At 46.9% G+C, this 24,862-nt stretch overlaps 1 protein-coding gene across 3 annotated transcripts in view; it reads left to right on the top strand.

Moving 5' to 3' along the window:
- The first annotated feature begins 4,190 nt into the window (after positions 1 to 4,190).
- The window catches only part of GALNT18 (polypeptide N-acetylgalactosaminyltransferase 18), a 305,995-nt gene continuing 285,323 nt past the window's right edge, over positions 4,191 to 24,862 (top strand). The window contains exon 1 of one of the 3 annotated variants that reach the window (XM_059708909.1): positions 4,191 to 4,921. In XM_059708909.1, the coding sequence (XP_059564892.1) occupies positions 4,687 to 4,921 (235 nt within the window). In that variant the 5' untranslated portion in view covers positions 4,191 to 4,686. The remainder of the gene's footprint in view (positions 4,922 to 24,862) is intronic. The other 2 variants (XM_059708908.1, XM_059708907.1) reach the window with 2 other exon arrangements.

The following is a 24,862-nucleotide window of genomic DNA, read 5'->3' as shown; positions in this document are numbered from 1 at the left end:
TTCCTTTTTAACCCCCAGTCAGGGTACTTCGCTTAGAATGTATTTAGCTGATAGTTAAGCTCCATTAATGACTGGCTTTTCCAATTCTGGTGTCAAAGATAATCCAAATAAAGGCTTAGTACTGGTGGGAAGACGGTGTGGCCGTACTTGTGGGTGAGAAGTCCTACTTAGCTGCCCCTCAAATCACCTGAGGAGAGTATCTGCCTATATAAAAGATGGGTGCGATACAAAGGTTGTGCTGTGAAGACCCTGCCGGGGTCCAGCCCTGGAGGGCCAGGGGTTCCCAAAGGTGTGGACGGAGTCGGCGAAGAATGTTTTACACGGAGACAGTGTTCAGAACTCTCTAGCTCTCTTTAGTCTCCGTGGATCTTCCTGTGCCTGGCTGAGGCCACAGAGAAAGATCCCGAGGCAAACCGAGCCTTTATTTTATAGTCAGAGGTAAACAAGGTAGTGGTTACCAAAGTTACACTGTTCTTGTGAGTTTCACTTGTTTTTGTTCTTATTCTTGCTGCACTTCCCTCAGCCCATTAGCTTCCCAGATAAGATCTAGGGAGGGTCATAAAGGCAAGCCTAATGATGCTTAAGAGGACTGTGCCCTCTAAGCTGGGACTTGTTTGTGACATTGCCAACAGGTCAGTCCCAGGCTTAACCCTGTAGCTGCTCCCCACAGACCCTACCAGGAATCTCCAGCCTTTTTGTAGGCTCCTCTAGGTACTCACTTTCCTCTTGCAGCCAGAGTGGAAGGAGACCCCAAACTCAAATGCTAGGCATAAGTTTAAAGAAACACATTGTACTAGATTCTCTGTTAGTCTGGCTCACATCCATTATCTGACTAACTTCAGTGATCTCCTGAGGCAGGATTTATTTAAAATAAAGATGAGGAAACACTTAGGAGTTAGGTAAATGACCTAACTTGAGAATCAGAAACATCCTTCCAATTCAAGAATTATTTTTAGCAGCTTTCAAGGCTCAGAAAGGAGGCTCATCTGGAAGCTCTGAGACCCAGGTTATAGCCATATGTCTGGAGTCAACTGGGTAGGGCCCTGAGCAACTGGTCACGAGACAAAACCTCAGGGGCTCAGTAATTGTTTGGATTGAATGGAATTGAATGGAGGGCCAAAGATATGAATCTCTACTCAGGCATCCTATCCTATATAATAAAAGGGTAATATGCAAATCAACTGAATGGCAGAAAGACCGGCTGTTATGACACGCACTGACCACCAAGGGGCAGATGCTCAAAGCAGGAGCTGCACCCTGGTGGTCAGTGTGCTCCCACAGGGGGAGCACTGCTTAGCCAGAAGCTGGGCTGAAGGCTGGCGAGCACAGCTGCAGTGGCAGGAGACTCTCCCGCCTCTGCTGCAGTGATAAGGACATCCGACTGCCGACTTAGGCCTGCTCCATGTGGGGAGCAGGCCAAAGCCGTCAGTTGGACATCCCCTGAAGGCTCCCGGACTGAGAGAGGGCACAGGCCACGCTGAGGGACCCCTCCAAGTGCATGAATTTCGTGCACCAGGCCTCTAGTTGTTTTAAGAAAGATTACATGAGGGCTAAAAACCTTTGTGGGCCAAGTTTTGTGCTCCCTTCCAATCTACTTGTTTATAACCAAAGGGTCGGGAGTCTTAAGTTTGAGGTTACTGGGGGCATCAGTCTCTGAAAACCAGCTTTCCATTTTTACCATCCTATCAGCCTATGGAGATCCCTGTACTACTGATGGTGAAGACAGACATTATGAATAGAAAACCACTGTGCTAGAGCCCAGTTAGGCAAGCTGAGTACCTTTCTTCAGTATAGCTTCAGTTCCAGTTAGCTTACATTAGAGAGAGAGCACTGATACTGGTTGGGGAGAAACCAAGTATTGCTAAATAGGATAGGGTTCATGGATTTGAACTCTGGCCTGGAAGGGGAGGAACCATATTCTGGAAGGAAACTCACCTGATCCTGAGCACCCATTATGTGTCCTGAACCAATTAAAGCCCTTTCTGGTGCACTCTCTCATTTAATCCTCACAACTAATCCCTTCAGCAAGTCTTGTTTACATTTGACACGTGGAGAAATGGAGACCCAGTGACTTTTTGAAACTTGTCCAAGCTCACATAACCTGGGATTAGAGTCCTGGAGTCTGGCTGCACCTCTGGTGGATATTCTTTAAACAGGTCATCTGGACCCTGTGCCTTTTCAGAGTGGAGAGCCTGCTCTGCATTCCTCCACAGTTACACATTAGAGGATCAGCCGGACAAAAATGTAAGGTCACACAATCCACGTTGCTTTCTCTTTGAACCTTATTTTTAAACTTGGGGCCTCCTCCCTAACCCGCACCCCCATCAAGAATGTGAAAATGAGTACAGCTTTTCTCTCTCTAGCCCTGTGATGGTTTAGGAAGATGCTGGGAGGAGCTGGACTTCCAGGGTTTCTCCTGGGAGGGTGCAGAACAGAAAGGAGAACTAGACCTTTCTCATTAGCAAAACCCAAGGCCATTGCCTGTACATCCAGCCAGCCAGAGGAAAGACCAGACCCTTCATCTGTGAGCTGGTTATACTTCCAGAGGAGAAGAAGGGGAGAGGCAAGTTTTTATCCCCTCATGGATAGAGATTTCTATACCTTGATTTCCTCCCCCTCCCCCACAAATAGCATGTGTTCTTTCCTCTCAAATTTATGGACACATACGTACTCTCCTTTTCTGCTCTCCTCAGCTCACACCTATTGTTCTCCCTTCTAGCTATGGGTAAAGAGAAATCTTCTGGGATCCCCAGTTGGTGTCTGTTTTCACAGCATCTTTTAGGGGTTTAGCACTGGTCAAAGGGCCCCTGGCTGATGGCTATAAAGTGCCCCTTCTGTGGTTTTGTGCTCTCCCTCTTCGGTGGGGCCAGTGCTTTGAATCCAGAAGACATCACTTGAGGGAGCCACAAGGTGTACAAGGTGGGCATGCAGCAGGCTGCCTCCCTGAATCTTCAGGCCAGGGAAATGCATGCTACAGATTGAGAAGAGGAAAGAAATATGTGTTTTAAAAAGTCTTTGTCTAAAGGAATTCTATTCAGGTGCTGAGAAGACGTGAGTTCAGCAGAAAGGGGTAATATGAATATCTGCTCTAATAACAAACAAAATAGTGTCAGCCATTGGAGTCCAGACTTGTGCCTTTGCTGATAGTCACAGGCCTCCCTAACATCAATCACAAGAAGCATGCATGGGGGCTGTGCAGTTCACAGAGAGCTTATCCACCTGCTCCTTCCCCAGGGATGATTCTGTGCTGGGTGTCCCTATGCACTGAGATGATCCTGGTCCCCCATTGGAGACAATGGGTGTTATAGGGTGCAGTGTGGTTCTGGGGGTGCACAGACTTAAAAACAAATCTAGATCAGGGCAAAAATTTTTGAGGGGGATGACGGTAGTGGTGGTCCAAAATCTTCTAGGAGATGCCTAACAGTGGTTGGCAAACTCATTAGTCAACAGAGCCAAATATCAACAGTACAACGATTGAAATTTCTTTTGAGAGCCAAATTTTTTAAACTTAAACTATATAGGTAGGTACATTGTTATTAACTTAATTAGGGTACTCCTAAGGCTTAGGAAGAGCCACACTCAAGGGGCCAAAGAGCTGCATGTGGCTCTTGAGCCGCAGTTTGCTGACCACGGGAGGTTGGCTCCGTTGACAGTTGCCAAGTTTGGAGACATCCAGGAGGCCAGCGGACAGGGTAGAGGTCAAAGTGAGGTCAAGGAACTAGTGGTACCTACAGAGCCTGACCAAGAGCAAGACAGGGCAGGTGATCCCACACATGCTTCCTTGGCCTCTCTGCGTCTTGGCAGCCAGAAAAATCAGTCCAGGAACTGACTGGTGGGGGGGCCAGTGCAAGAAGCCCCTTGGCAGGGGCCAGGGAGGGACTCTGAGCTTAGGGAACTCCCCGCCCCCCCCCCCCCCCCCAAAGACTGGAAGTTCCAGAGCATGAGCAAGAGGTGGAATTTACCCAGAGGTGGAATCTGCCGACGGAGGGGCTGGGACTGGCAGTGCGTCCTGGCCAGCAGCTTTGGGTCTGGGGCAGGAGCGCAGGTGACGGTGGTTGCTCAGGCTCACCCCTGCAGGGCGGGAGCCAGGCGCGGCTGGCAGGTGGGGCCTGGGGGCTGGACTCCGCCCCGCCACCCGCCTCCCGCGCCCTCCGCCTTGGTCCCGCCGCCCAGCACCAGCCCCTCTCCCAAGCCGGAGCGCGATTGGTGGCGGCGCTTGTCGCTCGGAGGGGGCCGGGCGCTCTGCTCCGCGGCTCTCACCGCCGCCGCCGCTGCCTTCCCTCTAGCAGTGCGGGCCGGTGGGACCGCCGAGGCACCCGGAGGCTGGCGATGGGAAGCGGCGCGGCCGCGGACCCAGGCTGTGGCAAAGTTTCCCAGGCGCGCGTATTGGGGCTCGCAGCTGCCGGCCACCCGTAACCGCTCGGAGAAGGGTTCGGAGATTTTAAATTTGGGAAAAATCCACCTCATTTCCTTTGTCAGGCTCTCTCTCCGGGCGGCCAACGGCGGGAGCGCCAAACTTGGGCTCCGCGGCTCCGCAGCCAGCAGACTGCGCTTTGGGGAATCTCGGGACTCGGGTGCTCGCGTGCCCCGCCGCCCGGGGCGGGCCAGGGGGTGTGAGCGCGGGGCAATCCAGGGCGCGCACCGTGAGGAGGGGCCCGGAGCTCTATATGGAGGAGGGAGCCCAGAATGGTGTGCACCAGGAAGACCAAAACTTTGGTGTCCACTTGCGTGATCCTGAGCGGCATGACCAACATCATATGTCTGCTCTACGTGGGCTGGGTCACCAACTACATCGCCAGCGTGTATGTGCGGGGGCAGGAGCCGGCGCCCGACAAGAAGCTGGAGGAAGACAAAGGGGACACCCTGAAGATTATTGAACGGCTGGACCACCTGGAGAATGTCATCAAGCAGCACATCCAAGGTACGGGAGCCCCGGGAAACTTGGGCCGCCCGTGAGGCCCGGGAGTGCCCAGCGCAGCGCGGGGTGCGTGGGTGCCGGGTCACAGCTAAGGAGCGACTGCGGGGCTGAGGCTGCAGATGCGAGGGGGCCTGCGTGTACGCTCTCGCCGGAGTGCGGGACCCTCGTGCCTGCGGCCGTGCGCGCTTCTCCAGGACACACGTGTGTGCTGCTCACCGGCAGTGTGGGGGCGCGCTGCACACGTGTCCAAATGTGCGTGTGACTCCCGGCTGGTTGCTCGCAGGCTCTCGGGATCCCACACAGGTCCGACTTCAGTGTGTGTACGTGTGACTGTGTGTGTGTACAAGAGAGCGCACGCAGGCTTTAGAGCTCATTTGGCTACTGTAGGGGCCACGGTGAGATGCCCACGCGGCCTCAGCCATTGGCATTTAGAACCCACAGGCTGCGGGACGAGCGGAAGCTGGGAAGATTGCAGAGCCCCAGCCCCGCGGTGCGCGGTCTGTAGGGGGAGACGCAGGGAGATCCGTGGTTGGGGTGCTGCTTGTCCTCTCCACCACCACCGCCTTTGGCTCTAAGACCCTCTCTAGGAGCAGGTGTGGACCGGGGAAGAAGAGTCGGCGCCTGGAGCTCTGTGTATTGCGGTGGCGCCTCCGCTTAGGATCTAGAATCGGGAGAACACGCCCTGGGCTGCGCCTTCCTCACGGAGCCGTTGGCAGCTGGATGAAGGCCCTTCCCCTTGGTAGCTCCACTCCTGGGCCCAGGGAGTGGCTGGGCGGAGCAGACAGACCCGCCTGGGTGGGTCTGGAATCCAAGGCAGTGCTGGGAGGTTTCACTCCAGGCCTGGGCTGGGGCCAAGGGGAGGATGGGGTGCTGGGCAGGCGCTCCATCCAGGTGACCTGGTCCAGAGAGCTGTCAGAGGCAGGGAATGGAGAGCTCCAGGCACCGTCTGCACGCAGGCTGTGCACACACATGCAGATCTCTCACGTTCAGTTCACACTTATCTTTTCTTTGCCACTCACACCCCCTGCTTTCTGCCAGGCCTGTGAGCTGCTTAAGGGCAGGCTCAGCTGAGCCTAGTTCACCTGTAAATCTGGCAGGCCCACCTGGCTTTGGTTCCAGCACCTCGTGCACCCTGTAGAAGCACTCTCTTTTGTTTACACGTGAGCGTCTAGATCCAACTCTTGCACCTGCTGCTCCTGCCGGGGTGGAGACAGCTGCTCTCTCCACCTTTGGTGTGTTTCCTCACTGTGTCCAGAATAGTTCCTTCCCAAGCAGGTCCAGGTGAGTGCAGGCGAGGGGTGCATAGCCACGGTGCTTCCTGACTGATGACTTCAAAGCAGGTTCATGGCGCTGACACTTCCCCAGAAAAGGAGACGGTTGGCAGCTTCGCCTTCACACCTGCCTCTGCCTCTCAACCTGGCATGGGTCTCGGCAGACCCATTTATCTTTCCCATGGTGCCTGTTGCTGCTCTTTCTTACTTGTCCTCTTCCCTCCCCCGGGTCTGGGCTGACAATTCATCAGCAATGGAAGTACAATGTTTGCCCCAGGGTGACTCAGAATGTTCCCAGGGAGACACAAGGCCATTCCTTACTTTGACATTTTCAGTTTGCCCACAGATTTTGAGAGATTTTTAATTCACAGATTCTCTTTCTGTATCTATATCCCAGAAAATGAGTCTCTTATGTTTCCCAGTCTGGTCAGGGAGGAGGTGAGCAAAATACTACTTTGGAGAGCAGTGAGGAGACACTCTGAACCCGTGAGCTCATCACAGAGTGGGCCCCTGTCATGTTGAATGTGGAAATGTGGACCATGTCACATGGTTGATAAGGTTCTGCATGAAAATGAGTGCAATGTTGAAGTTGAAAGAAGCCTTTGTGATTTTTTTTTTCTCCCGGGAAACCTTATAACGATGCATTGTTTGGGAGCTCTCAATTTTATACCTGAAAACACTGACAAGGATGGAAAAAGAAGAGGGAGCAGGATCCTTAAAACGTGTTAGTACCGTTCTCTCGAATATGTGCGATGCCTGTGTTATGACTCCTGTGGATGTTCAGAAATGGCCAGGTTCTCAGGACAGAAAGCCACAACCCAGGAGGGTGGGGAGGGGTTGGTGACAGGAAACGACTGGGCAGGAAGCAGATGGAGGGCAGAGGCTACATGGTCGGTTGTGCCAATGACAAGTGACAGCTTCCTGTAGTGCTGGAGTCATCCCTGAGCTGAGATTTAGGGGATTTAAAGGGAAATTTAGGGATTTACCGTATTTAGGGGTTTACCTACAAATTTGGGACTGGCAGAGTGCTGTGCTCTGAAGGCAGAGGAGGGGAAAGGACAGATTAGACTCTTGTGCTTGATGATATGGGCGTTTACGTATACTCCACCATCAGGTGTCCTGTAGTCAGTGGAGACTTTTTGAGCAATTCAGTTTACTTTGCTGAACTGGGGGGAGGGGGGTGGAGATAAAGGATGATAATAATAATAATAGCTAAAAATTACCCAGCATCTATTACGTGCCCAACACTACTCTAAGTGCTTTACATATATTTACTAATTTAATCCTCACACCCCTTTGAGGTAGGTAATATTAATTTCATTTTACAGATGGGGAGGTTATACGACTTGTTTAGAGTCAAGGGCAAAGCCTTGGCCTTGCCTCAGATGTTCCAGGAACGACACTGGGAGGTAACTTTGGATACAGAAGTGAATCAAGACACTTCGGGTCCCTGTCATAGCAGACTTGTTTTCAAAGGACAATAGAATTTCTCGTATTAAACAGAGTCAGGGTTTGTTAGCCAGTTAATGGAAGAATTGGTTAAAGAGGGGAATGAAACATTACCTACATGCATTAAATATTTTATTTTACTATTATTCACTGAGGTGTAGTAAGTAGTGCAGGAATTTAAAGCCAGCTAACGTGACTTCAGAGTCTGTGTTCTTAACCATATACTCTGCGGTCTCCTAAGAGGGCCAGGGGATCAAAGGGGGACCAGTGCCCATCTGGATGGGGGATTTGATATCAGAGTGAGGTACCTCAGAGGGAGGCCCCGTGTCATAGCCTTCCAACTTGGAGACTTCCTAAATAAACTCAGGAAGCTCTGGGGTTTGTTTTGCTTCATGCGGAGAGGCAGAGGTTACGTTCACTTAAAAAGTGTTTGAGGAACAGCCAGGACATTTCCTGGCATTCACAGCGAGTAGGTATTGGATGGATGCGTGGATGAATGAATGAGTACACAGTGCGGGCGCCCAGTGCACTGCTTAGTCATTAATGAAACATTTCCATTCGCAAATGAATATGTTTTGCTTTGGAGCCTTGCTCAGGCTCCTCTTTGCTTTGGAAGAAAAGTTGTCCTGGAAGCTGCAAATGTCACAAAATGTTCTGCAGGATGTTCCGTAGGACTTGCAATTAGAAGAGACTTTGGAGCATCACCCTAGAGGTCTGTTCCAGTCATGACTGAAGAGTTTATTTTCCTCTTGAGGGTGGCAGTGATATTTCATTTTAATTTGTTTTCTGATTGAATGATTTAATTAGATGGTGTTTGGGAATCTCTTGGGAATGTAAATTGCAGTTTTGAGATTTATTTATTTATTTTATTATTATTATTTTTTTTTGCCAAATAGATGGTAAACGGAAGGGTGGATAACTCCAGATTTACAGAATAGCATCCTAATGGGTTGGGAACACAAAATAACTGTTGGAACAGATTTGGTCTTAGGAGGAGAAAGATCGGATTACTTGAGGTGGTGAGGTGGAGAAAGTAGAGGGGTGCTGAAGTAGGCCTAAGTGTTGGAGAGCTTAGGAAATGTTAATGTTAATTCACTTCTTAATTTGGAAGTCCAAAAGAAACAAAACCAGCATTTCCCTTTTCTTGATTAGTATCTTTTTGAGTCTGAAAAAGAATGTGCCAATATGAAAGAAAATACTTAAAAATGTATAAAAGTGCCTCTAATTTATTTATTCTACCCTCAAGACAGCCATTTGGCTTTGTGAGCCTTCCCTTCCAGCTTTGTCCTTCTGTCTCCATCTGTCTCTTAAAAGCAAAGGTGTAGTCGTGGTTTACATGTAATTTCCTATTCTGATTTTTTCAATTTGCTTTTTGTTAGAAGCATTTTTTCATGTTTGCTACATGGTTTATTGATTCAGTCCTTCTCTACTGGAGACTTAAATGTGCCAGGAATGACACTGGGGAGGTGACTTTGGAAACAGAAGTGAGTCAAGACACTTCGGGTCCCTGTCACAGCAGACTTGTTTTTAAAGGACAATAGAATTTCTCATAATAAACAGAGTTGGGGTTTGTTAGTTAATAGAACAATTTTTATTTTACTAATCTTCAAAAGGTACATTCATTTACCAGCCTTCTGATGTAAGGCTGAGGCCTTGCCTTTGGCCAGCGTGTGCTTTCTGATCATCTTCCTTGCATAAATCACACCCATAATGTGCTGTTTACAATGTCTGAATTTTTATTGTTTTCCTTAAAATTCATTGAGAACCTAAAGATGCTTATAAAGCAATCTCAGTGTAGGAGCTTACATTTTTATGATTCTGACTGATCTTTTGCAGTCATTTTGCACTCTTGTAATTTGACTGCTATGTAAGTGACTAGCTTTATAAAGTCTTTCCAAAGCATTTAAATTAATTTTCTTAGAAATAGCAACTCTCATCTTTTTAGTAGTCGTATTCCATAGGCTCATATAACATGCAATTAAATTACATTGTTACCAGGACAAGTACCCAGAGTATAAACACATTTGGGAGCAAACCCATTGGGCTGGTGGTAAGCATACAACTCAGTTGCTAGCGGGAGATTGAGTGGGGGTAGGAGAAAAGCTGACACAGAGGGACAAAGGCATCCTGCAGTTTGTTTCTTAGGGGGAATGAAAGCATGGTGAGTCTGGAGAGATGATTCAGTGCAGGATTTTTAAAGAGAACTTTTACAGTACTTTTAATGACTGCATAATATTCCATCATTAATATAGCATCATTGACTTAACTATTTCCCTATTTTTGAACTTTCCATGCTCTGTTACAAATAATGCAGAAATAAACATCTTCACCTCACTGTTTTCTTCATTTGAATTACTTATTTCCAGAAGTGGGATTACCATCGACTCAAAGATATGAACATTGTGATGAAAGATTGTTTTTCAAAAGGAAAGCCTTTGTACATGACCACCAGCGATGTATTATTGTACCGGTTACATGGAGACTGGCCAGCACTGGGTGTTACCATTCAATATATTCTGGGAAAATATAATCCCTGTCAAATATCCTATTCTTTTGCTTTCCACTCCTTTGAGGACTATAGAACATAATATCCTCCCGCTGCACCCAGGTGTGATTTCACCTGGCACTGGTGTCCTTTTGTCAGTTTTCCTCTTGAGTTATCAGTGTTTGTGATTTGTGTGTTAGATAGTTATATTCTACTTACGCATATCATACATAAATAATACCTGTATTCTATATGACATATGTGATTTTTGCTTTACAGAGATGCCTTAGGGCAGTGGTCGGCAAACTCATTAGTCAACAGAGCCAAATATCAATAGTACGATGATTGAAATTCCTTTTGAGAGCCAAATGTTTTAAACTTAAACTATATAGGTAGGTACATTGTTATTAACTTAATTAGGGTACTCCTAAGGCTTAGGAAGAGCCACACTCAAGGGGCCAAAGAGCTGCATGTGGCTCTTGAGCCTCAGTTGGCCAACCATGGCCTTAGGGCAATGGTTTTCAAACTCTGTCCCCAGGAGCCCCAGGCTTCTAGAAGGATTGTCAAGGGCGGGGGGGGGGGGGGGGGGAGGAGACATATGTAATACTCTTTGTAATACTTTAAGCAATAAAAAAAAAAAAGAAAGAAAGAAATGAAAGGGGCAAGTGACATCTCCTGGACCCCTCCCCCCTCCTTCAACCAGGGCAGCTCCTCTGTCATCTGTCTTATGTTTGGTGTTCTGTAAAATATTTCACTGTCTTGGGAGAATCACTGTCTTGGGAGAAAAGAGAGATCAGGCTGTTTCATTTTTGTGGGGGATGATAGTAGCAGAGAGAATTCAAGAAAGTAAACAAATCTAAAAGCAAATTGAATTCCTGGGTGGTGTTCTTATAACCTCTCTTTCCCCTCCTGAATACCATGATTAATAATGTATTACAATTGTATGATTAATTTCTAAATCCATTACCTTACTTCATTGAGTCAAGATCATCCCAACAATAGGAAATGGATTAACTGCTTTTTGTTTCCTAAAAATTTATTAGCCATATTATGTACATATGTTAATGTATATCAGGTCAGTAGAAGTGGTTGCTCATGGTGGTTAAAAACCATATAAGGTCCTTAAAAATCAGAAAATATTCTAGGCCTGAAGATTGGGAGATATTTTTCTCCCTACAGCTTTTAGATGTCACCTAGAGTTGGTCAGTGTCCTCTTCATCTGATCTCTGACTTGGTGGGGTTGTGAAGAAGAGGATATGATCTTTGCTGGATGCTTGCAGTTTATTTGAAGAAAGGGTGTCATTTATTATTATTATTTTTTTAATTTGCATTCTTTTTAAAAAAATATATTTTTTATTGATTTCAAAGAGGAAAGGAGAGGAAGAGAGAGATAGAAACATCAACAATGAGAGCGAATCATTGGTTAGCTGCCTCCTGCACGCCCCCCACTGGGGATTGAGCCTGCAACCAGGCATGTGCCCTTGACTGGAATCAAACCTGGGACCTTACAGTCTGCAGGCCGACGCTTTATCCACTGAGCCAAACCAGCCAGGGCAAAAGGGTGTCATTTAAGCAGTGAGGCTATTTGTCCTTCAGAATGAACTGTGGCATGTGAAATTATATTAGGAACAGTGATTGATATTTTGAGAGAGTTCAATAGCAGGATGTAGAAGTTGAGCCCAATTACCTTTATTAATAGCTCAGGACCACATCTTTATGGACTAGAAAGACCTTGCCAAAGAATACAACTTTTTCCCATGGCCAAAAAATTTTCATTTTTATCCAGAAGTGTGTAGGCTGTAAAATAAATGAGTTCCACATTCTTTCCCACTCACTTGACATAAATTGTTATTTGCCCTTGATAAGTAGGCTGATGTAGAATCTCAAGGAGAATTCAGAATGAAACGTCGGAGAGCCACCGTCTGGTTTTCTGCTTTTTGAGGGCCTCAAAGGTCAGCTTCCGTTGCTTGGGTTAGGCTGGTCTGTGTTTCCCCAAAGGTATTAATGGGATTCAGAGCCACATACAAGGTTACTGGAGTATCTTCATTACCATCCTGTAGGATTTCGGACTTCACTTAACTTGAAAAGCTGAATGTGCTATTGCCTTGATCTGAGGCTTGGAGGTCTCTTTAGGATTGTTGCCCCTGGGACAGGCAGGCTACCCTGTGGAGAAGCAGGTAGGACGTTGGTCCATCTGGAGGTGATACTGCACAGATGTTCCTTTGGGGAAACACTAAGCTGAATGTGAGTGATGCAGGTAGCCAAGAATCAGCAAGGTGGGGTTTTTGGAGAAAAAGGATTAGGCATGAAGTTGGAGAGGTGGACGTTCATATATGTGGGATGGGTACTAAGTCTGCTGGTGGATGATCCAGATTCAGTGATTGGTGGGCTGCGCTGCTCTTCTGGCCTTGCATGTCTCTCTAGGGCTAGGGGCTCTGCCTTGAATTTGTCAGAGATTTGATTATTTGCTGGCACCTACAATAGTCCTCTTACCAAATCTCACGCTGCCTTTGGGGTCAGCTTCATTCCTCAATGCAGTGCTTGAGCACAGGAGTTCTTGATATTTCTTTTTCCTTACACACACACACACACACACACACACACACACCTTTACATGCAGGGCACATTCCCCAGGGCAGGGTCAGGATGCATGTCCCAACACACTGCATGCATTCACTTTCACTCCATTTCTTTGTCTCTCACTTCAGAAAGCATATTAGTATGCAAGAGAGTGTGATAACCTTGAAATCCCGTCAATTTATTAAACTTAATCATTCATAAGCTTTGGTACTGAAATTATTGTTAATAACAAATTACTGAACAACTGTTCCATCATACAGTACGCAGTGGCAGTGATCGGGAACAGCTGCTGTTCTGGAATCTTCTGTGTGGGTCTATGTACTCTTTGTGGACCCAGCTGAGGGCAGCCCACAGCAGCTTTAAGCATGAGGATTTCTGCTTATATGAACACTGATGCTTTGGTAGTTTTTCTGGCTACATGATTATGGATTTAAAATATGTTGGTCGAACAGACCATCCCAGTAGCTATGCAGTTTTGAGATGTAGTCCTTTTTCATTGCCTGACATTTAATTTCAGTTCTGTGAATCAGGTTTGCTGAAAGCCCTGAATGTCCAGCCCCAGTGAACAGTGAGAGGCTTCATGTATGATGCCACAGCTCAGATGGTATTCGCACCAGCCAGCACACTTCGCTGAGCTATGTCTTGTTACCACTGTCCTTTAAGAGCTCATAAGCATACAGGGTTTGGAAAGATCCAGGACAGTGGCTTCTGCACCCATCTCCTCGGGACAGATGAGAATAATGGAAAATGATGCCTGAAGAAGACATGAATGGGTTCATTGCACCGGGGTCCAGAGTCTACGTCTCAGAGTGAGCACCCTATTTAAGATGGTTGGGTGCTGCATCTTGAACAAGTTCTGGTGCCTTGTTTGGCTTCACCAGTCCGACCTGCCCATCTTTGTCCTCTGGGGACTTAGAGTTAAAGGCCATTGAGGTCTCAGAGGAGCGGGAAGGTAATTCAGGGGCCCCGGCAGGACAGCATCTGAAACTTGGGTTAGTAAGTGTCGTGCTAGTGGCCTCTGGGGACCTAGGGGAACAGCACCAACATTGCTCGAGCCTATGACTATGAGAGTAAGGATACTCAGGAGAGATGTGAAGCTACAGAAGTGACAAATGAGAATTCTAGCCAAACTCTTGATTTATTTGAAAAATAACAGGCCTATAAAGAATTGAAGATTGATTATATTAGAGGGGGATGGAGGAAGAACTACCACTGAGGTCCGGGACTGGGCTAGGTACTGTCCATGCATATTGCTTTTTATCTTCAGAGCATGGTGAGGGACAGTTTTAGGGGTGTGAACATAAAGATGTAGAGACTTAGAGAGTTTGCACAAGGTCACAGAGCTGATAGGTGGTAGAGCCAAGAAAGGTAAGTGTCTCCAACATCTGTGCTCTTTACCTAATAGAACATATCAACAAGACACTCTCACAGACAGAGGACCGGAAGATCATTATATCAGAAACTGTGTGAGAGTCTAAGCTCAGAGGCCGTGGTTCAGGTGGGATAGGGAGCCAGGCAGATGTCTTGGTCTGTCCTTGTGTAAGCAAGGAACCTTGAGGTCAGGTCAGGGCACCAGAGTGAGAAGACCTTGCTTTGGAGGGGCAGTCATGAGGGCTTGGAGAGAGAGCCCTTTCTCCTGGCTCTTGTGGATCCACTGGGTGTTATGGGGCCTGTGGGAACTTGACCTTGTAGGAAGAGTGGAGTGTACCAGCTGCAGACTCAAGCTCATTCAGGTTTCACATGTGGCTTTTGAGCACCTCCAGTGTGCCAGTCACTGTGCTGAGTGCTTTCCTGTGCACTGACGTGTCTTCTAGGATGACCAACTCATCCCGTTTGGCCAGGACTCTCAGTGTTTTAAAACTGAAAGTCCTGGGTCCAAGGAGGCCCCTCAGCCCTGGGCAGACCTGGATGATTGGTCATCCTCTTTGTCTCAGTGAGGGTGGTAACCCTACTGATTGATTGTACCACACCCGTGTCTTCTGCTCTCTGTTCTTGAATGTTGACTTTGTCCAAGAGTTAGAAAGAAGACAGTGAGAGACCCAGCAGCCCCTGTCTTATCCCCTACCCCCCAGCCCGTCCAGGCTGCATCCTCTCTCCTTTGCTATTAGTTCCACCTTGGCGCTCTGTGATTTTTAGCTGTCTGAGCCTCTTAGGATTTGGAAAGGGAAAAGAAACAATTGCTGTAAATGAAAGCTCTAATAAAGTGATTTGGGCACAGAACATCAGCAGCTGTTTATTTGCCCCAAACAGTAGGAGTCTGTATTCATAACCTTGTGAGTTACATGCTAGGAAGTTAAAAGTAAGCAAAAATCTTACTTGAGACCCGCAAATGTGACTTGCTTCCTTTATTGAACTAATCTCTCTTCCTGTATATGCTGGTGACATTTTCCATTATCCACGTGGAAGATTCCTTTGGATCTGCTGTTACAGGTTATTTCGCTGGGCCTCGGCGAGGGTCCCAGAGCAGAGCGCTTTTCTGGTTTGTCTTTACTGCAGTCCTGATGCTGGGTGTTTATGTGGTTCCTGCCTCGAAGGATCTCGGGGAGTGGGACAGGCTTTGTCTAATTAATCATCTTATTTCCCTGACAGAGAGGGAGCCACGGAAGGATGGGAGTGGGCGACGCTTTAGACCCGCCTGTCTGTTCATGGCCCTGGAGGGAGTCTTTTAACATTTTGGTTTCTTTTGCTTCTAAATCTCAGTTTAATAATAAACCGAGCCTCTGATTTGTTTTATTTTCTAAAGGACTGTATGGAGGCAAATATCACATGCAGGGATTATGATGTAGACCCTCCAAGTCTATAATTGGGCCAGGCTTTAAAGAAAAAAATTGTTAGAATCTGGGGAGTTATGCTGGAAGGGGAAGCCAGTGGAAAGTGGATAGAAGATATTTTTATCAGTGTTTCAAAAATTGGAAAAAAAGAACCAGTGACGAAGTATAGAAATAGGTCAGAACCTGTCTGGGAGATGGGAAGGGGAAGAGAATTAATATTTGTTGAGCATCTATTATGTGCTAAATGCTTTACACGGGTTACACCATTTTAATGTTGTAAGCAACCCTGTGGAATGGTGTTGTTTACCCCTCCCCCCCGCCTCCCCCATTTTATAGATGAGGAAATCCAGGCTCAGCACCTATCATTTACTGTCCAGGGTTATGCGGTGAGAGTAGGAGACAAAACCTTGTTACCTCTACCAAGCTCCTTAGTAAGGGGCTAGGGACCCTCTTGTTTTTCTGCTCTAGTGATGCTGATCAAGGGAAACAGGCTCATCCCTATGTCTCAGCAGAAACTTTTCAGGTGAGACTGGAAGAAGGAATCACGAGAGCAGCAAGGCCCTCCCTCCATGGGTTACAAAGTGACTGCTTTGTGCCTTCTTTCCTGGAGACTCAGGAGAACAGCCGTGCCAGGAGCTGGCCAGGACAAGCACTCTGGCAGGCTGAGAGCCTCCCGACATGGCTCTCTGCAGCTGGCAGTGTTGTGGTTTTTTTTTGTTTTTTTGTTTTTTTCCGGGAGAGGACTTAGTGTGAACAAGACCATGTCTTCCACTCATTCAGTTCACAACTTTATTGGGGTTGGGGGTGGGGAGCGGGTGGGCATCCAACACAGGGCAGGGTCCGGCCAGGGATGGTAGAGGGGTCTGGCGCACACAAAGGAAGCAGCAGGCATGCCCAGGTCTGCCAGAGCTTCCCATTTAATTGAGGTGGGTTACTCAGGGTGCAGTGCATGATACAGTGGGCTCTAAGCTCTGTGGGCAGATGTAAGAGGTAGACCCCAAGTTTCATATTGTTTATTGGGGCCTGTGGGGCCTATGGGATGATTGGGAGAAACTGCAGACATGCCTCCCAGTTTCTATTCTCCTCTATTTGGGCTGGAGTTTGATGGTGGCCTGGGATGTACTCCTGCCTTCTGCTAGTCACATGCTCACATTCTCCCTTTCCTTCATTCAACCAGCATTTATTGAGCACCTAGTAAGTGGTGGGAATATACTGGTATCAGTGGAACAAACACAAAAATATGAAGGGGTTACAATGAAGTGAGGTGGTCAGTGACTCAACTAGAAGCAAAGGCTTGAAGAAAGTTAGGTGGGGACTCTGTCTGGGGGAAGAGAGTTCCAGGTGGAGGGAACAGCCAGTGCAAAGACCCCGAGGCAGGAATGTGCCATGTGCCTGGTGTGACTGGGGAACAGTGGTGTGGCTAGTGGGGCCAGAGCAGAGTCACTGTGAGGAACAGGCTGGCAGAGGGGCAGCCAGGGGCCGCTGGGGAGCAGGTTGTGCAAGCCTTGGAGACCACTGTGTGAGGAATGCTCTGGGAGGAATGGGGAGCCACTGGAAAGGGTGAGAAGAGGAACCTGCTCTTAAAGGCATCCATCGGGCAGTTCTCTGGCTGCTTCCTGATACTTCTCCTGGTCTTGACACGGTGCCAGGTGTGGTGTGGCGATGACAAAATACCTGGGACAAGGGTCCTTTTCTTTAAAAGGCTCATCATCAGGCTGGGCAGACAGCACAAGAAACGATTGAGGCTCATTCATAAGCGGATGCAGTGCGGGTTAAAGCTGAATTCTAGGAGTGCCTCGTCAGAACAGGCTTCAGGGAGGGCTTGGGACTTATGACACATCTTTGAAGAATGAGGAGGATTTAGAGGAGTGTAGTCCGGAAGATTAGCGGAATGCAAGTTAGATATTAAGTAAAACCAACAGTTACCTTGAAGAGGGAAGCCCGGGTTCTCTCAGTTAGTGTGAGGCCCACGGGGATCGGATCAGCACTGCCGTTTCCACGCAGGTGACCTTGGGCATGTCTCTTCATGTCCCAGAGCCTCCGTTTCCCTAACTGCAGACATGAGGACAGTCGCTCCGTAAACACTGCAGGATTGTTGTGCTGAGTAAAGGAGGTGACGTGCAGGAAAGCACCCCACCTGCCTACCACCTTTTCTTCAGTCTTCCTTTCCCCCCTCTTTCCTTCACTCCCACTCCTTTCCTTCTTGGAGCTTGTATAGAAAGTATGGTCCGGAATACATTTTCTGGTTGTACCACCTGGCATATCAAATGTGAAGCCATTCCAGCGCAATTAGACACTGTGTGTCAGGACTTTCCCCGTCAAATCCAGCCTGAGAGAGTCATCGGGGAGATTAGAGGGAGCCCGACTCAGGCTTCTCAGCTGAGACATGTTGGAGTGTCTGTCTGATCTGACTGCTCCTCCGAAATCCGAAGCCTGCAGGCCTGGGGACTGCCCCTGTCTGCAGACAAATACTTATTTCGTAAGGCCTCTTGGCATGGCAGTGGGCAGCGGACCTGTGAGGAATGTGGTGTTTGTGGGGAGCTTGGCGGGTGGGAGAGTCATGCGAGGTGTCCAGTTACCTGGCGGAGAGTCTCATTTCTGAGGGAGAGCCTGCTTGGGGAGAGACCGCTGTTTTCCCCATCTCGGCCTCCCCAGAGAATCGGAGCTGCTCTGCCTGTCTTCCTGCCACGGTGAATTTGATTTAGCTCCAAGCAATGTGACTTATAATTTCAACTGCAGGCAGGAAGGTGTGATTTAAGACAATTGTCAGGAAGATTCAATTTAATCTTTCTTCCTTCCCCCTCTACAAAATGTGCATTTTGTTGCATGATATAATTTTAGTATACACTTTTTACAACTCAGATAGATGTAGTTTCACGTTGGGAAGGTACACTCTACATTTTTTTTTTAAGTACTTATCTATTTAAAGTCTCCTTAGTGACAGCAGGAAACTAGGCTGGCTTTTGTTTTTTCACGCGTGAGAATTGTAGTAAATCATTCTGATACTTCCTGGGCAATAAGCCTTTTTATTTTTTTATTATTAGCAAGGTTTCTTGATTAATAAGTGATTTTGGTCACTTATTAGTAGGGAGATAATTGCCTTAATGTAACAATAAAATTATTTTATTTACTTAAAACTGTACAGTTGTGAATTTTGAATATTTTCAACAATAGCCAGTTGCTCTTAGCAAAACAGGCATAAGTATTTTTTACTTAGTAATTACTTTAGAAGTACAGAGAGTATGCATTGATTTTTGTAAATAGAAAACTAAATGTCTTATTTCACCCTGACTCATACGGTATTAGAAACTTAGAGTATTGTGTTGTGCTGCTCAGTGCAATCCTCCCTCTTTCTCATATATTAGCAAAGAAGGGTGAGCTTTGTCAAGTCGAATCTCAGTTGTAAAAATTCTAACCTGAAGGGTCGTTACTTAGAATCAGAGCATGCTAGAGCCAGAAGTTAACATCAGCTCATCACCCTCAAACTGTTTGCTGCCCTGACTGGAGTAGAACATCAGCCAGTGCACCAAAGGGTCATGGGTTGAGTTCCCAGTCAAGGGACACATACCTGGGTTGCAGGTGTAATCCTGGCCCTGGTTGGGGTGTGTGCAGGAGGCAATCAGTTGATGTGTCTCTCACATCAATGTTTCTCTCTCTTCCTCCCTCCCTCCTTCCCTTTCTCCCTCCCTCACGCCCTCCCTCCCTCCCTCCTTCCTTTCCACTCTCTCTCTAAAAATCAATGGGAAAAATATCCTTCGGTGAGGATACTTGTTTGCTGAGGGACCCAAGGTTCAGCACAATTTGGTGACCACCCTGAGTGCCCTCCCATGGGCCCTAGAGACTCTGGGATGGGCATCTAGGAGTCAGTCCTGACTCAAATTTAGAAAGTTTCCTTCTACATCCATTGCATCCCTCAACCTCAGAAGAGCTTCTGCAATGGGAAGGTAAATCCTTAGTTGTATATTCTCAGATGAAGGCAGATGCTTAAGGGGCCAAGGGATGGGTAGATTTTCAGATGGGCAGGTTTCCTTCCATGGGGTCTCAGGGAATGAGGCTAAAGGGGCCCTCAGTCCCCTCTCCCTGTATGCCTGGATCTCTGAAGCCTGCACCCTAGCATATTCAAGGTTGGGGATCATTTCAGGGTTGGGGATCATCTTCAGGCTTGGGGACATAGCACTGAGCAGGACCTGACTTTGGATCCAAGCAGTGCGTGGGAGCTCCTGATGATGCTGAGTCTGTATTGGGAGTAGTTATCGTCCCAGCTTTTCAAATCCCAGTGGTGGTGCAGATGGAGGAGGAGCAGAGATTTTATACCAAGGAGAGAAAAAGAGAGAAAATTTAACATTTAACAGGCACCAACTAGATGTTTGTTTAATTCACTTCATAGAGTTTAATCCTTAAAATAAGCCTGAGAGATCATTAGCCCCATTTTACAGACAAGAAAATCGTACTGTATTGTGACTCTTAACCTGCTTTTCCCATCACACTGTGGGTTCTCCGAGGGTAGAGACAGGGCCCTGTGTTTCCCAGTTTCCGGTTTCACACAGTGGCAGGCATGTCGTTGGGACTAAGTAGGAATTTGTTGAGTGACTGAATGAATAAATAGCAGGCCTGCCTAAAACCACTTACTGAGAAGATTCGTATCCGGGTCTGGAAGGGAGGTCAGGGCACTGAAGGGCTGCTTCTCGTCCCTCAGGCTCGGGGTGGCTTGCGGGTGGCTTGCGGGAGGTGATCTCACACTGCGTCCTCCTTCGGGGCCCCGGGCAGGAAAACATGTGCTCCTGGGGTCTCTTTCACGGCACCTCATGGCTCGTCCTGTGCTTTCCAGGCTTCATCACAGGGAAGCAGCAGCGCAGTGGGGCGTGTGTGTGCAATGTGCTTTTCTGCACTGAGATTCCCCCGGAGGCAGCTGGTGAGAGGAGCATGAAGCCGTCAGGGGGGCCCCCAATGTCTTTATTTTCATAAAGCTGTCACTTGTGGTCACTTTCAAACGAAAGCAATCCTGTGGGTACAGAAGAGGGGGAAATAAACCCGCACTGAAAGCAGAGCATAATGCCCGCAAAGATGCAGCTGAACAGAGGACGGAGTTGAGGTCATTTAAAGGGCTACTGGGGAGTCAGCAGGAAGGAGAAGGCATGGTTTGATTGTCTCGAAAGAGTGGAGAATTCCTCAGGGCCTGGGCTAGGGGAAAGGTGTCCTTTGGCTTCCCGTTGAGGTGATACCTGTTTGGCTTCCTGTCCCTGCTGTGCAAGTGAGACCCTCAGGATGGATCCACGGGTAGGGGTGGCAGGTGGGAGGCAGGAGTGAGTTGGGACTTGCTCTTTCACACCCAGGAGAAGGGGCGGGGGGACTGTCTGCAGGGAGGAGCACTGTCAGACAAGACATCTCTGGAGTCCGGAGTGGGTTGTCCTTCCTGCCCTGTCGAATTCCTTGGGCACCCCAGGCAGGAGGTGGGCACGGGGAGAAGGTCCTCTGTGACCAGCCCGTTGGACAGAACAGCCCGTTAGCAGGAGCCACAGGTTACTACGGTTTTTCTTTTCCCATTATTCCCCGATATTTTCTATTTGAAAAGAGTCTTTTAAGCAGCAGGGTGGATGAGGGCATAGTAGACATAAGGGGAAAAATTGAAAATGTCATTTAAAAATGGCTATTCGATTCTTTTTTACCTCCATAGACAGATGGCTGCCTCACCTTTTGCCCATGGCCAGGAGCAAGAGCCTGATGGGTCTGCGAGGAGAGCAGTGATTTTATTTTTCTTTTCATTCCGAGCAGATTGTGTAGCCCTGGAGGTGTTGGGGACCAGTGGAATGAAACTCTGGGCTGGGAAACTAATTATGCCGCCCTGCATGGCTGAGCTAGTTAATACCAAACTGTCACCAGGCTGATTCTTCCCTGGGGCAGAAAAGCTTCCCAAACTCCTCATCTCTCTCTCTTTGCCTAGGGAGAGGAGGCCTTTGGGTTCTGCTGGTTTGAGAGAACAGGAGCAAAATCCAGGAAGCTTCTGGAAGCTCTGAAATGGTGCTCTGGGTTCTGGCTCCAAAGGTGGCCTCTGATACACAGCAGCCCTGCCTCCTCCAGCTCAGATGAGGCGCTGACTTTCAGAGTCAGATCCACTGGGTTCAAATCCAGGGGCTGCCACTCACTGGTGTGAGGTCGCTGGAGGCTGCCCAGAGTACCGAGGACTGGAAACGGAGTGCCTGTCCACCCTGTCCCTTCCCCCTCCCCAGCAGGGTGGGCTCAACAATGTGTCGCTTGAATGGTAAGCCTGCCTCACTCTACTCATCCTTAAAAGGAGACCCAGCCAGGTGGAGGGCATGGTCAGCATGGTGTCATTTATGGAGACCACACACGACAATGGATACTCAGAAATTCAATTATGCTTTTAAATGGATTTTTAACTTCTTAATCAAACCAATACACATCTGTGAAAAATGGATACATAAATATGAGTAAGGCATATTTATTCCATCTGTAGATAATAAAGTTGTTATGCTTTGCAACGATTCTCACTCCAGTACTTTCTGCTCCCCTTCCCACCCCCCCCCGCACCCCCTTCACCCCCCACCAAGGGAGAACTGTGGCCCACAGTCTATGCAGACCCCAGCTAGCCAGGCATCTCCAACAGCACTGGGTCTAATAAAATCCATGGGTCTTTTGAAGGACAGAAAAAGAATTTTAAACATTGGTGGAAGCATTTAAAAATATAGCCTTTGTGACAACGAGAACATCATGACTATTCAGCTTGTGCACAATCTCAAGCAATTAGGCAGATGTGTACTTCCAGGGAGGGTGTTACCCTGATGGCTGAGGGCACTAGGGCTGCTATCATTTCAAAACCAGATTTCCCTGGTGCCTTTGGGGTCTGATTTCAGGGAAATTTGGGGATGAAGTCTCAGAGACATTCTATTTCCTTCCCCCACCTTTGCCAGGCCACATGCCCCTTGCCTACATCCATATACCCAGACTTTAGCTCAGAACTTGCCAGGTCTCCTGAGAGAGGACTCCCTGGTTCTGAAAGCTGAGGCGGCAGCTGATGCAGAGGGGCAGCAAGGCAGCCTGCTCCAGCCGGGAAGGACGGCTGTGACGGGGTAAAGCTTAGCCTGGGCTGGTTTCTGTCAAGAGCCCAGTTCTCTCCATGTTGAATTCCCACCAGAATTAATTGTCTTTGGAGAAGCACCAAGCACCAATGGAAAGAGCTGATGGAGGACACGGCTTAGAACTGTGCCCTGTCAAAGGAGACTTTGCATCCTCCAGGACTTTCTTCTGACTTTTCAGGAGAACCAGGGTTTTAGCAACTACAGGGTGAGACAAAAGTAAGGTTACTGTTGTGAGTACACAAAACACAGAGTTTATTCTTCTTATGATTTATGAATGATTGTATTATCTTCCATACACACAACTGTAAACCTACTTTTGCCCCACCCTGTATGTATCTCCAGGTATTCTGGGACAACTGAGTTCCAAGTATTCTGATCTGTTGTCTTCAGGGACCATCTAAAGCAGCTGTGGGCAAACTACGGCCCGCGCCGGATCTGGCCTGTTTGAAATGAATAAAACTATTGAAAAAAAAGACCGTACCCTTTTATGTAATGATGTTTACTTTGAATTTATATTAGTTCACACAAACACTCCATCCATGCTTTTGTTCTGGCCCTCCGTTCCAGTTTAAGAACCCATTGTGGCTCTTGAGTCAAAAAGTTTGCCCACCCCTGAATTCTAAAGGAATCATAACTTCTAGCATTTCCAAAGTTTACTACTCATGTTGATCCCTGTACCTGGAAGCGTAGTGCAAGGCCTTTGCCAGACCCCATGCCCCTTATTTTTAATTTAGACAATATGGTCACCTGAAGTAAGCAGAGCACTGGTACATGGAGCCAGCTGTTCCCTAAATGATTTTTCCCCTGCAAATCACATGGGCATTTCAGGAATGGTAGTGTGAGGAACTCAGTGGATGCTCTCCCCGGTTAAAAACAACAACACAAAAACTGGTGAAAATTATTTTTAAAACCCAACCATTTAAAGTCTCTGGGAGTTGTTATAAGAGCATACATGAACTGGAGAAACACTTACTCAAGGAAATCTAAATCTCAATAAGAATAGCTATAATCTGTGGCTTTGGAACCATGACCTGCTCCTTCCCTGGGCCCCACCTCAAAGAGACAGAAGCTGTTCTCTGGGCAGATATAGATAAGAAAACAGATCAGTAAATATCATGAAATCTGGAGAAAAGAGATAAACTGATGTAAAAAAGAATGACATAAAACATACAGCATTGTTGGGTCTATAACAGAAAAATAATATTAGATAATAATAGCATAAAGGAGGCACAAAAATGGGGAGGAGAGATATAACTCACCAAATTAAGTTAATGGATTTGGGTGTGTTACCATGTATGTTGTAAACTTTAGAATAGCCACTAAAAAATAACTTAAGAAATGTAGTTAAAAATCATTAAAAAATTAAAATGTTGTACAATATTCACTTAATGCCCAAAAATGCAGGAAAGAAAGAAAAGAGAAACAACAACAAAAATAGATGAGATCTATAAAAAACAAAAAGTAAAATTGCAGGTGTAAATCCAACTATATCAATAATATTATTATGTGACTGCATTAAGCTCTCCAGTCAAAATGTAAATGATCAGACTGGATGTAAACACAAGGTGCAGCTACATAAGGTCTAGAGGAGACTCACTGTTAATTCAAAGTACAAACTGCTGGAAAGGGAGAGGATGAGTAAAGATACAACCATAAGGAACATGCAGTGACTACATTAATATCAGACAAAATGGCTTTTAAAGTAAAAAACACGTTACTAAAGAAAAATAAATAATAATAAAAGGGTCAACCCACCAACAATATATAGCAATTATAAACACAGATGCACCTAACAGCAGAGTCCCAAAAGACCCAAAGCAAAAAAGGAAAGAATTGAAGGGAAAAATAGACAATTCAACAGAAATAGTGGGATGACTTCAATACCTCCTTAAAATAATGAGTAGAACAATTAGGTAGAAGTACAACAAGGATGTAGAAGACTTGAACAAAGCTATAAACCAACAAGACCTAACAGATATCTATAAAACAATCCACTCAACAAAAATAGAACACACGTTTTTCTCAAGTACATATGAAACATTCTCTACAGTAGACCATATGCTTGGTCATAAAACAAGCCTCAGTAAATTTATAAGGACTGAGATCATGGAATTAAATAGGGAACAAATAAGAGAAGAGTATCTGGAGAATTCACAAATAATGTGGAAATTAAACAAAACACTCTTAAATAATGAGTTACAGAAGAGATCCAAAGGGAAATTAGCAGTTGTACCCCTACCTCACTCCATACATAAAAACTAACTCAAAATGGATTATAGACCTAACTGTAA

Source organism: Myotis daubentonii, chromosome 9 (genome assembly GCF_963259705.1).
Source record: "Myotis daubentonii chromosome 9, mMyoDau2.1, whole genome shotgun sequence".
In the NCBI taxonomy this organism is placed as follows: Eukaryota; Metazoa; Chordata; class Mammalia; order Chiroptera; family Vespertilionidae; genus Myotis; species Myotis daubentonii.
Note: the sequence above shows the minus strand (reverse complement) of the source record. Positions and strands in the feature narration are given on the sequence as shown.